We start from the raw sequence: 14345 nt of genomic DNA, 5'->3' as shown, positions 1-14345 counted from the left end.
TTTTAATTAATTTTCCTTTCTTAATCATGCTAATTTATTAGTAGGGCTATTTCGGATAGGTTTGTTCTTTGTCACATGTTCTGATATTTCGTTCCTTTTCCGCTTTCCTTCCGTTTTCCATTTTCTTTCTTAGTTTTCTTTCACTTTTACTTCTCCCTCCATTTTCTCTTTTTCCCGTTTTTCTTTTTCCCCTGCCCCCTACCTTTTACGCAGCGGCGTAGCAGGGTCGGTGGCCAGGGGGGGGGGGATTTCCCGGTCATAATGGTATGAACAGGCATATAGTGTAATAAGGCGACGATTTTGAAAGGGCTAGATATATTGCGGGCAGAATTAATCTTAAAAAAAAAAAAGTTGCGAGTGAGCGAAGCGAACGAGCAAAATATTTGACATTTTTGACAAAAAATGAAATTTTGTGTAGCGCGAAGAGTTTAAAAAAACGAGGGGCGCGTGTGTCAAAAAGCTGCTTAATATAAGTCCCGAGTGAGCGAAGCGAGCGAGAAAAAAAACTAACCTTTTCATGAGAATCTAACTTTGACATATTTTTTTACATTATATTCAGTAAATAAAATTATACCCTACACTTTTCCTTTGTGTTTCTTGCCTCATTTTTGTTGTTCTTGGTTGTAGAAGTTTTGGGGCCATGGCCCAAACCTTCCATATTCATATACGGCAGTGCTATGCGGTTGGGGTCAGGGGCAGAGCCACCGGAATTCCTTGATATCATAGCGAGTTAAACTTCGCAGATTGCCGCTATTTTTAATCACATCGCGGGTATATACAGAATATAGATTTACACAACCTTTCTTTATGTCTTATGCTTGTTCTTAATTATATAACTACATTTTCTGTAGAAAAAGAAAGGACCCTGTGTTGATGGAGGTCATGGGCGGAAGCCAGAGGTGTGGCAGCCGACGCGTCAAGGTCAGAGTGGAGACGTTCGATAGACGCCCTATATGTGCAACTAGGCATCTGGTAAGATAGGCAAGATGTAATATATCACTACATTTTAAAAGATATATTAGGATATTGAAATAATAAGGATAACTATAATCAGTTGTCAGTTGTATTCGACACGACATAACACTAAACGATACTTAGTATCTAATGAATCAACTGTTCGTATGGAGTTGTCATGAAGTACCCATCGATATTATTACCTAAAAGAAACTTATTAGGCTTAGGCTACTTACACTAGCCCCCCCCCCCCCCATCTAAATGATTTTGCCGTTTGCAGACAAGACGAAATCAATATCTCCATGTCATAATCCATTATTTTGTAAGACCCAGCTATTCAATATAGGTCTTACCCCTTATTTTGACTCAGTATCAGCTCGCTATCGATAAAGTTGATATTATTCTCTTTCATATTTGTCTTAGCCAAATAGAAATCAACTGCAGGTTCTTCTTTTCTCATGGATGAGTAGATAACAATTTCACCATTTGGTTAACCCTTTTATTTTATGAATGTGTACAGGGAGTTGAAAGTTTCATGCATGTTATCTTTGATTTTGTATTTTAGGATTGCAGGAGTTAAATATTAGTTGTTTTTCCTCGTACATGGCCTTGTCGAATGTCAAATGCAGTGCAATGTCTTTTAACTCCAAAATTAACCCTGAACAGAGGTTACAATAAAGTTTGGGTGCGTCATATTCTGGTTGTTCTGTTTGTCCTTTTTCAATCAGAGGGTCGAGGGATCGAATCCCCTCCAGGGCTCCGTAACACAAAGATTAGCGATTAATCGCTAATTTGAAAGAATAATTCTGATTGGTTCCTATCAGTCTAGGGAGCAAAATACGCATGCAACGATGATCTTGATAGGCCATTTCATTTAACGATTAATGGCTAACCTTTGTGTTACGGAGCCCTGGGTTCCGTAACACAAAGATTAGCGATCAATCGCTAAATGAACTGACCAATCAATATCAATGTTCCACGCGCATTTGGTTTAAAATACTGACCAGGGACCAATCAGTGCGGTTCTTTCATATTTGCGAATCATCGCAAACCTTTGTGTTACGGAGCTCAGGACATCTTTAGCTTCGTCTAGAATTTTGCCCGAACGAGTCGAGATGATGGGTAGCTACCGGCATGGCCAGGATGAATTATTTGAATACGCTGAGCGTTGGAAGCACCAACAGCAGCTACGCCCGTACATATATGTAATATAAGCAACATGATAACAAAGGACACAGACACTGTAATTTCCAGTTATACTTATTATTGTATTATGTATCTAACGTGCATTTAACATATTAAAACAATACTTTGTTTCGTAGTCGACATGTTGCTTGTCCCAAATCCATATTCAGCGAATGCATATATTTGCAAATGAAATGGTTTTATGACTGCGGTATATGTAGACAAAACAACAGGAGTAGAATCGTCAAGAGATAGATCTCCCAAAGCTTTGCAAAGAACGTTTAGATGATGCATATTTCTCATTCTTTTAGATTAGTCTTCCCTAAACATGATCTCTTGGAAGTCTGCAAATCATGGTTTCGAGTTCGTTTAGGCAATCGGCAATTGAATGATCTACTTGTATTCCTCCACCATGTGTTTGCATAGAGCCTTTACAGCTTCATACGTCTCTTCGCCAGTTGGTATGATCTGGTTGGCTGGAAGAAGGAAACCGTACCTTCCAGTATCTCTCAGCTCCACAACGTAAGAGTACTTTGCTCCAAGAGTGACGTAGCCCCAATCTTCGCTGCATCCAGATGCGGCGTCTGTGCACGTTTCAAATAAGGAAAGAGGGGAGGGGTTCAGCGTCATACTTTTGGCCTCCTGTCATTTGACTATCACTTGGATCAGTTTCATTCATTTCACAATGAAACTGTAATTGTTTTGACCTCTCACTTGTTAGCCAACCTTTATTTGGTTGTGAGTGTGTTGTGTGTGTGATATGCAAATTTGTAGGCTAAACATGCATACACTGTTCCATAATCACATTTAAACATTAGCATATTATATTGATATAATCCTATATAATTGCTGCAACTATACTACCTACAACCATCACCATTACTAGTTTACCACCACACTATCATCAATTATTACCACTTCGACTTCTCTTATACTATTACTACGACTACTAATTATACTACTGCTACTACTACTACTACTACTACTACTACTTCTACTACTACTACTACTACAACTATTATATCATAATGCTAGTTAAAAGGTAATTTCCCTTTAAATAAAATCATGTTGCGTTTTTCGGAATAGATGAAAATTATGAATGGGATCAAATTGCGACACTGCAACCAAATATTATAATGATCAGAATGGTGACAATGATATAAAATTCACGAAGATATAAACGACTTAACACACGGCTGGAACATGATCTGGTCTTAGATGCTAAGTCAGCTTCAACACATATATACAGCCATCTTTAACACAAGAAAATGCCAGCACCAATCGTGCGATTATTTGCAAGTTATTCGCAACTTTCGAAAATCATCTGCATGAAAAACTCACCTGGATGGTTCAGCCAGCGTATGCCAACTTACTGGCCGATCGCTTTCTCCTCCAAGCAAATATCTTTATACCAAGCATTTCACTCGTATACTTTCATAACTCAAAATATCAAGTATTGATTTCTTAAGAAGAACAGTTTGCGTTGTTACCAATAGGCAATTTTTGATCAAGAAGTGGGATAAAAAGACAATGCCTTTCCACAACCTACGAAAGTCGGTATCATGCTGATTCAATGTTCAGGGCCCCGTCTTACAAGGAGTTGCGATTGATCTGATCAATCTTAACTATGGAAAGCCATTAATGCCCACATTTAAAATGCATGTTTGCTAAAAAAAAATTCTAGGTATGATGTTTTTCATAAAGGTATCGTTTTCTTGTCAATTTGATGTGCAGCCCTTTATCAACAAAGGAAAGTTTGCAAATTCCCTGTAGAAAAAAAATTATGACACTAATGGAGTTATGATTGATTAGATCAATAGTAGCTCTTTGTAAAACGGGGCCCTGATGTGACAGCCTATTATCATGCCCATGGCATCCCGGGAAGCGGTGGTGCTTAAGATTTATTTGTCTGTGGGTGCTGCGAAATCAACTTCATTTTGACTTCGGAGTGGAAACCCTTTTATTGTGCTTGTCAATTTTTTTTTCTTAAAGATCCCCTATTAAAAAAATCGTTCAAAGGGCCCTGTCAATTTTGATACTTACAAAGGGTTCTTGCGGAAGGGCCATATATGTAATCGGTACCATGTACACTTGCAAGAGCGTTTACAGCTTTGGCAGCAGCCTCGTCCTGTAAATAAGATGATAAAACTGATTTAATGATGATGATAATGTGAATACTTTTGAATTGGGATAATTGTCATCAATTCAATCAGGATCACCGTTTCAATTTCCTTATTAGTATACAAACTTCTTAATGCAAACTATTCGACCGGATTATATCTTTATCCATTGTTAATGATAAACTAGTCTAGTTTCTGACACAGCTGATATTGTTTGATTTCAGGAATTTCATAAAAGCTTATGAGAATTGTGATTGTCTAATCCTGTTGCAAAACTCCTAACCATTCTCAGCCAATAACCCTTTTTGTTTATTATATTTGAGCTAATACATAGATATATAGATATATACAGTGCGTATAAAAAATTATCCTGTAAAATTATATATTTGTAATATCATGAATCTTTTTCCACATTTAAACATTGGTACAGGTCTCTTTAAGCAAATGAAAAAAAAAATTCTTCCCGCTTGCGTGAGCACCGGATACTTTTGAAAAGTTCGTGATAAATGATTTAAATAAAGGTAGATATTTATCATGAAGAAAACATGGACTTTAGCTAGGAAAATTGATTTGAAGATATCTTTCACCTTTTAACTTGTTTCCTCGCCCAAAACAATTCATAGAGCGCCATTGCGCCACCTCCCCCTCCCTACACGCCGAGGCCATCGAGATAATATCTGCTTTAATTCACATGAAATGGCGTAGGCTTGATTTTCGTTTTGTTTATCATTGTCAAGCTTGGGATAAGTGTTGACAAACAAGTATTAAATGATGTTTGAAATGTAATCCTACTTTAAATAATAAATATTTTGTGAAAGAATGCTGGAGATGTCTTGAAATTAACTTTTATTTACATCCAGTCATATCGTCAGATCCAGCTGGCACAAAAAAGTAAAGATTGTGCTTACCTATAGGGTTAAATTGTTAATTGGATGGTAACAAAATGTGTATCTGTTTTATTTAAAAATGCCACAGGAATGCAGGGCACGGTCAGTTTGTTTTCGCCTTTTTCCTTGACACAGAGTGAAAAAGAGTATTTCTACAAACCGATTTCTGCGAGCTTTACAAAAATTGACAGTGCTCACTCAACTGTAAGATTCTGTCAAAAAATTTTTTTTACTTTTTTTCACCGAAATAATGTCCAATTTAAAAAGCCATTACTTTGTTATGCCTTGTCCGAGTTAGATGAGTACTTTAGGGTTTTATTAGTGTGATTTGACTCTATCCGTTCAAATTAATCCAGGAGTATCACTTTACAGTAGTCAGTGGTACCACAACTGGTAACTTACATCGGTTTTGAAATCAGAACTAAGTTAGTCTATGAGCAAAGTTGAAATGGAATTCAGAGCACAGGCCTAAGCCTCTTTTTTTCTTACATGATCATCCTTGTCCATAGGCAGGATGGCCCTGGCGGTGAACGACCACGGAGCGAGCCAGAGCTGAGAGTAACTGTGGAAGTCGATGAAGCAAACGAACTCCTGGTTGGCGTTGAGAAGGAAAGAAGTTGTTCCAGCAACCTCTGGCTCAGAGAAGGCGCTTGGGCCACGGTAGGTGTCTGAGCAGGCACTGGTGCTGGCACCCTCGCCTGAAATCAAGACGGTATTATAAGCAGGACCAAGTTATGTGATACTGGGAAGCGAATTGCGCTTGGTTTACAACGGATCACGGTACAATCTTTTTTATTAAGGTTTCAGGGGTCCTTTCTCTATATCTCCCTCTTTATCTATCCTTGTCTCTCTATCACTCTCTCTAGTTTCCTCCCATCTGTCGTCAGAACAAAGGTGTATGTCAAAGCAAGTACACACAAAACACTTAATAATTATATAATTATACACTACTTTTACTATAGTTATTATGAGTATATTCATTGTAAATTATTTGGATCATTGAAGGCTATTGTTTTCTATATATTTACAAAAATAGGCACCTTTTCATAAAACATACGTACCTCCCCATTCATACTCGTAGTTCCTGTTAGGGTCTACTCCTCGGCATGCACTACCACTGTTAACTGATCGTGTCTTTCTCCACATACGGTCCTAGAGCGTCATGAAAACATGTTTTAAACACTGTTAAATTCCATAAATCTACATTATATTTATATTGTTCATTTACTCATAGAACTAGACAATTACTTATCATCACCTCCAATAGAACAGGCGGCAGTAGGGGCGGGAGTGGGGTAAACGTGTGATCACTGATCAGTGCGTGTGATTGACCTCTTGGGTCGAGACGATCCACAGGTAGAGTGGACGAGATGCCGTTTTATTCACAGATCTACTTTTAAAATATTGTATTCGAGGATCTGTAACTTTTTGCCGTATTTCACATTGACATCTAGTCTACTTCATAAAGGAATCTTGATGAGGGTAAATTTATTTTACGAAAATGAACAACAGAATGCTACGAACTTGTGAAGACATAAGCCTTCCATTATCTGTTCTTCGATATCATACCTGCAACGGAGAAGAAAACGATAAAGATGTATACATGATTATGATGGCCTTTTTTCAGTGAAGAAAATGGGTTAGGGCGGCTACATTAAGAAGCTACCACACTTTCATCTAATATATCTCATATTCTTGTTATTTTCATAATTTATTCTTACACGAGTCCAGGTATAAGAGTAGCCGTCGACGTTGAGTGATGGTACGATGTAAAAGTCGAAAGCATCAAGGATCTCAGTGACATCGCTGTCCACACCATAGTTTTCGAGAAGCTGTGTTGGTGAATATTTCATAGAATATCGCGTTACAAAGAGCGTACTATAACAAAATGGAAGCATATCATTCTCCATTATCCCCCCCCCCCCGATGATGGGTTTTTCGAACTGAAAGGATTTTAAAAAATTCTTTGCACCTTAATTTTATTTGATATTATTTTCAAGAACAAGATACGATCAGTAGGTATTCATAAGTATGACTGGGTACTGAACAGTTGTTTGAAAAAAGTACACAATCTAACACTAAACATGATTGGTCACTTTAACTAAATTTATGACATTTTGGTATTCCGATGCGCATAAACTACATGTTGTACAAGTATCAAAGTAAGACACAACATCCAGTAATTTACATATCACTGTCATACGAGCTCATCAACTATATTTTGTCGTATTTGAGAAAAAGCTATAATTGTTTTAGCGTTTTCATTTTCATATATTTAGAGATTAAAAGGCTCAAATTTACATTTAGCAGGTGGGATACTCCGAACCCAATTGCGATTAAATTGCATTAATTTAGAAATTTTGCATCAGAGTGTTCAGACAGCTACATTGTGCACCACTAAAGGTGCACAATTACACCATGTGGGAAGGTACATAGAGTGCTTACAGATTTAGTGATGAACATGACGGTTGCAGGTGACACCCACTCACGAGCATGGATACCTCCCTGCCAGTAGACTGCCTTCTTGGTACCAATACCTCCAGTACTGATCTATAAAAGTGAAAATGTTGTATATTAGAAAGGTAAAACAATTATGATTGTATTTCACTGCTTAATTAAATGTTATTTTGATACGGTATAAGCCACTCAATGGAATGAGAAAAACGCATCTACAACATCAAGAAATATACGCATACATTCGTTATTCCGAAGGTTCTTTATTCCGAAGGTTCGTATTTCCGAAGGTTCGTAATTCCGAAGGTTCGTTAGTCCGAAAATGAAGTGAGGTTCGTAATTCCGAAGGTTCGTTAGTCCAAAAACAAAGTGAGATTCGTAATTCCGAAGGTTCTTTAATCCGAAAAAGAAATGAGGTTCGTTAGTCCGAAAACGAAATGATTAACGAACCTTATTTCGTTTTCGGATTAACGAACCTTCGGAACAGCGAATCTTATTTCGTTTTCGGACTAACGAACTTTCGGAACATCGAACCTTATTTCGTTTTCGGATTATCGAACCTTCGGAATAACGCCACAAATGTTCGGATTAACGAACCCTTTTACGTTTTCGGATTAATGAACATTGAGGTATAGGCAATTTACGTGTTTCGGAATTACGAAGTGTAACCAGAAATATATAGCACGTAACTAATTTACGTGTATATATTTAAAAAAAAGGTAAAATACAAAAAAGGAGAGTCGGCATATTACAAAACGACAGAACGGGAAATACAATAAATAGGTGTGTAGAGGGTTTGAAGGAGTGAAACTGAAAGAGTAGGAAAAGAACGAGGAGAGGAGATGGGCCTAGAACTGGAAAGGTGGACAGAAGAGGATACAGATGATTATTGACTCATATATATTGGTTAGGCAAAAGAAAATGATAACTCCTTTTTATTGTATTAGTTATCATTCTTTACATCATCTTGATCACTATCTTTTTACTAGAAAGATATACATTGTAATTTCCAACCTTTACGGCATTGATGGCGCGACCTTCAGTCGAAGTAGCGATCTGGAATTGTTGAGCAATGGCGCTGTGAGCAGCAGTAATCTCAAATACCCAAGCTTGGATCTAGTAATGAAAATTGTAAAGAAAAAAACACATAAAATTGAAATCGAGTAATCTATAAATGTAATAAAATGTTTCTCATGAATGTGGAATATGATACAGAGGCCTATACATAATTATAGTGATGACGAATTTGCCACGTGGACCTGACATTCTATGTGTTAGGGTTCTTACATGAAAGTAAATCAGTAGTCAAATACTTAAGATCTGACATGTTGATGACCGCGCATTATATTTTCCCAGTGACATGGCACAATTCATAGATATCCACCATCAAACGATTTACAATAAGAATCTGGAAAAGTTACCAAATGCTGAAATAGCATGATTGTTATCAAAATGTGTTCTAGAAAGATATTGACTTATACATTCTGCTCTGCAGATGGAAAATAAATGAATATTAACATGCTTAGCATCTAATAGTTTACATGTTAATGTAACATTTTCAAATGAAGAAAATGTCACTAATATTGGATTAACATGTGATCGTAAATAAGATCTAATATTAATATTATCGAACAAAGTAATCATGCTTATTATGTCTTCCTTTCAAAGTTTGTTTTAGGTAAAGGCCTATACGCTCGTCGATGTATAAATCATCCTGATTTTCTTGAAGTAGACTTAAGACGTTACCTCATCGTATGTGTGGTACACACTGTAGTCGAAATCGGCGGCAATCTTGACATCGTCTTCGGTGCGGACCTGGGAGTCGATGACGGACTGGACATCGTCGATCATGACAGAATATTTGATCTGTTTAGCATCCAACAGTTCCTTGATATCATCCTGGAAGCGAGGTTGAACAAGGATGTCGGTTGGTCGCTTGGTGGTTCGGGGTTGAGACCAAAATGATATCTAGGGGAATACAGAGGAAATCGATGCATTACCTCTACACGTTCCTTTTTTAATTAAAATTGCAATATTATAAATATATGTATTACTTCGGCTATAAATGGACATCAAGGTTAATGAATTAATGAATGAATGGATAAAAGGAAATGACAGAAGAATGCTTCCGTTGATGTCATCTATGTAGCAATTTCAAGTAAGCGTTAGTGCCAGTATTCCGAACTCGGTCTAATTCTGGGAAAAGATTATGGTTAGTAATAAGTGCAAACAAAAATTGTTTATATTTTACACAACTATTGTATTTACCACTCCAAGAATGTTGCTTTGAGTGAAAAATGTGATGAAAATTTGTTCGTCTAGATGTGGAGATTTACATTACATTGCCTACCAAAAGTTAGGGTATATGTTCGGCAACATACTGTCCACACAACAATTGGTTAAACAAAATTATCCAACGCTTGGTAGTTTTCAACCAATACTGAGTATTTTAACTCAAAGCACATATTATTGGTTTAAAACGACCCAGGATTGGTTAAAGTTTTAATCAATTGTTGTATGGACAGTATGTTGCCCAAAAAGAGTGTATAATCAAGTTGCACCAGACTTCAGATAACATTGTGTAAATTGTGCTGAGGTGCTTGTGTGTGTTTGAATGAGTGTGTATAAAGCAATGAAATAGTTATATCCATTGTGTATTGGTTTGTTTATTTGAAATTATTTTGGAGATCATGATACATGATAACATAGTAATACAGAAATAAACACATATACAGTTACAGCTTTCATCCAGGAAAATAAATGCAAAACTAATTTCTTTCTTTGTACAGAAATCAACAATTAAACATAAAATGTGAACACAGACCGTCATCATGAGCGGGAAGTGTGATGTAGACAGCGCCTACGATTAAGATAAGCTCACCTATATGACTTTGTGTGAAGCTTTTAAGTTATTCAGCATGAAAATGTAAAACCTGCAACAGATTTGAGGGAATTTGCAGGTGCATTAAGTTTTAAATTAATCAACTATGATTAATAGATTTATTAGGCATGGTTTTCACTTTAGCAACATTAAAACGGAGGAAAATTTGCAGAAAGAACCCGCCCGTTGATCACGTGTTCGTTTTTTTCAATAGATTTTGCACCCCTATGGACCCTAAGAAAAATAGGTTAAAATTCGTGCCTTTCAGTAAAGCAGTCAAAATATACACCAGTAAGGGTGTTCAAATGAAACACTGATCTAAAAAAAAAATCGAAGTTGACAGTTTAAAGGTGCTCTTGTTTCCTTATGGTGCTTCTGCATAGGTCGGCACCATACATAATGATATCAGAGAATCAAAGTTTAACATATTTTTTCTTGGAGTGTGTTTTAGCAATTCATAGTGTCACCCTTCCCACATTTAGCACACCTGGTTTGCCTGTATATGATAAATGAACCAACCATTGTAAAGCACTTGTTATTTTTGAACAACAGTTTTCTGTCACTTATTTCCATTATACCAAAGTGACATGTTGATTGGTGGGAGTGCTTGCCTACCTTTCCCTCCAGTTCATTCTTTAATGTATTGAGAAAGTCCAGCTGAAGTTCATTCACTGGCTCAACTCGAAGTGCCTGGTATCTGAAGAAAATTTAGATAAATATGACAAGATTTAAAAAAAAATTGGGGGAAACTGAGCATACTTTAAGTTTTTTGACAAAGGTCTATCGGCAAAAACGCCCATACGCAGTAAAAAAAAAATAGCACACATTGTGTAAGCCTGTCACTCTAACAAAAAGTTGTTTAAACTTTTTTGTAATTGTAAAAACTTTTTAAACAATTTAAAAAGTTATACAGTTGTTTAAACAGTTGTTTAACAGTTTTTAACAATAGCTGTTAGAGTGATGGGCTTTAACAACGTGCTTAACATTTTAAAAAGCGCGTTTACAGTGTATGATATACTTGTATACTCTTAAAATGTTGGGCAACATACTGTCCACACAACAATTGGTTAAAAAAATATCCAGCCCTGGATAGTTTTCAACCAATACTGCGCAGTTTTCACTCAAAACACACATTGGTTTATAACTATACCCAGAATGGGATTAAGTTTTAACCAATTGTTGTGTAGGCAGTATGTTGCCCAACGTTTTTAAGAGTGTATTTGTTTATACATTTCTACCTGTATAATGTTTACCAACACTCACCCGTCATAACGTACTGCAGAAGCCACAGCAACCAGCGCTAGAAGAATTAAAGTCTTCATCTTGGAGATCCTATCGTCCTATAGTTCTCACAAGAATGATGCTTTGGAGCTTTTGTATGAGTTTGTTAAACATATTTATACTACATAGTTTAGTTAACGTTTTATCAAATAAAAAGAGGATTAAACCATCATGCTTGCTTAAAATAAGCAGTATTAATACCAATGGTACCAGTAACCGCATGCTAATCCGTAAGCAAACTTTAAAGATATTTATCAGTTTGAAATGTTATGAAAATTCATTACAAAAACAATTCAGAACACAGAAATGATGGTTTACATTCAACCCATGGACTCTTTTACAAGGACATAACAGTTAATTTCAATCGCAAAGGTTGGCATAGATACCGGTATCATCTAAAAGTGTTCTAACTTTACAATCTTATACAAAGAAATGGGAATTTTGATCATCATTTTTTCGTGACTGATTCAGAAATGATTCTGATTCCAACCAACTGGGTTTTTTTCTCTGCACTTCGGAGGAAGGGGATCTGCCAATACAAGTACAGGGTGCAATCAGATCTGCATTGGCTGTTACATAAGATTTTGCTGCTCGTCACTTCCCTGATGTAGTTTTTCTTATAAATTGTTACCACATGTCCGAAAGCTGTATATGAAAATTGGGATATTCTTCCCATCCCACCCTTAAGAAGTTGATTAATACCCCCTAAAATAGATAAATAAAAACATAAATAAATAAAAACAAAATCTAGGTAAACAAAAACAAAATGGGCGACATTTGAATATGCAATTTTTTTTACCCATCTCTCATAAATCTTCAGACAGCTATCCAAAAGCTTCTGAGATGCGTGGCATCATAAGCGGGTTGTTGATGTAACAAGCATATGTTGTCAAAAAAACATGCAGCATATTACATTTTCAGTGCCTATTCTGTTATCTTCTTTTTCATTCATTTCTCGCACACTTCGTTTATCCATCGAAATTCATTTAATTCTTTGTCTCACTCAAAACCCCATGGATGGTATTAAGTACTTGAGATATTATAAAATAAAGTAATTAGTCATTTTGTGAAAATTAACCTGAGCAAACTGTGCAGCTTTGTTTCCTTGAGTTATAGAAAATTTGAATCAGAACCTCAGTGTCAAGGCAACCAGTGAGAATATCCAGAATTATCATTAATTGTTATTTATTTAAAGATCAAACATGAAAGCCTCTAAAAGAGTAATTTGTTTAATTTTTTTCTTCAACATGCTATGAGAATGATTACTGTTGAATGATCAATTTTAGGCATTGCATTCGGGCGTACTATAAAAGTGAAAACTCTTCGTTTCTTGGTTTATAAGTGTTAACCTAGTAAGATCTTTCTCCAGAGAGGTTTATGTCACAGTCACATCAACGAAATCGAACCCAATCGGATCATTGATATGCCATTCAAGATAAAGGTTATAGCTTCAATCGTCTAGAGACGAATAAGTCTGTGTGACCTTGTGATTAGCGAGTTTGCACAATCACTATGCAGACGCTTTCTACAACACAGAGAATCTATTTTCGAAATTCCTTCATGACAAAGAAGCATCTGTCGACAATCGGTGAATCAAAACAGCATGTCGTCATGGACTTTGGACAAAGTACTTATTTGCAAATTTTCGTCAGCTCCGAATCTTAAGACAATCTGCTGTCCCCCTTCACCAATTTTCGATAAAGACCTCTAAGCTGTTCATTGTGGTTTGACGGGCATTTTAATACATTTGCTATGTTGAAGAATCCGTCCCGTTGGAATTGCGAAAACTCGGCAATATTGAAAAGAGCCGACGTTTCGGATGGGAATGATGCAGATGTCACTGCATCGAGATTACCTTCTTTTGTAATCTTGCACGTCATATAATCTTTATCTTATTAATTCAACAAATGGACAGACATGATAAGAGGATACGTGCATTTACGAACGTGCACTTTGAGCAGAGACACGCGTTGGGCGAATCTGAGGTTGATGGCGTGTGCGCGCGAATCTTGGTAGGCGGACCATTGAGGTACAAATGTGCAGACCCACTTTTAGTGCCGTGTGTAAATCTGAAAGTTTGCACAGGACCAAGGGAAATTTACAAAGTGACTCTTATGTTTGCCACGTAGGCTGAAATGGTAAGTGATACCACATTAAATGAACTATGTGCAGCATTCAAAATAATCATCCTTTAACGTACTAAGTATGATTTGCCTTTCATAGCTTAATGGGGAATTTCCAAACCGCAACACAGAACGCTTTTAAAGGGATGGTCCGGGCTGAAAGTATATATGGCTTAATAAATAGAGTAGAATTCACTGCGCAAAATGCCGAAAATTTCATCAAAATCGGATAACAAATAACAAAGTTATTGAATTTGAACTTAAGCAATATTTTGTGAAAACAGTCGTCATGAATATTCATTAAGTTGGCTGATGATGTCACATATCCACTTATTTTTTTGTATTCTATTATATGAAATGAGGTTTAGTCAAATTTTTTCCTCCAAGAACTAGAAGAATTGGATTGACAACTGATTTAGTGCATTAGATTTTATTGCTGAAACCTATTTCAATATAAGGG

The 14345-nt window shown here is 36.4% G+C and overlaps 1 protein-coding gene across 1 annotated transcript; it reads right to left on the bottom strand.

Annotated features, from left to right (window-relative positions):
- Positions 1 to 2201: 2201 nt before the first annotated feature.
- LOC121408672 (carboxypeptidase B-like) lies at positions 2202 to 11869 on the bottom strand. Its single transcript, XM_041600215.1, has 10 exons — positions 11745 to 11869; positions 11097 to 11178; positions 9347 to 9568; positions 8615 to 8716; positions 7592 to 7696; positions 6868 to 6978; positions 6208 to 6298; positions 5636 to 5844; positions 4183 to 4267; positions 2202 to 2723 (listed from the first exon to the last, which is right to left on the bottom strand). The coding sequence occupies exons 1-10, from the start codon at positions 11801 to 11803 to the stop codon at positions 2533 to 2535; spliced, it is 1257 nt and encodes a 418-aa protein (XP_041456149.1). The 5' UTR covers positions 11804 to 11869; the 3' UTR covers positions 2202 to 2532.
- Between the last annotated feature and the right edge of the window lie 2476 nt (positions 11870 to 14345).

This window comes from Lytechinus variegatus, chromosome 2 (genome assembly GCF_018143015.1).
Source record: "Lytechinus variegatus isolate NC3 chromosome 2, Lvar_3.0, whole genome shotgun sequence".
NCBI classification, from domain to species: domain Eukaryota; kingdom Metazoa; phylum Echinodermata; class Echinoidea; order Temnopleuroida; family Toxopneustidae; genus Lytechinus; species Lytechinus variegatus.
The sequence above is the reverse complement of the archived record's forward strand: the minus strand, read 5'-3'. Positions and strand labels throughout refer to the sequence as shown.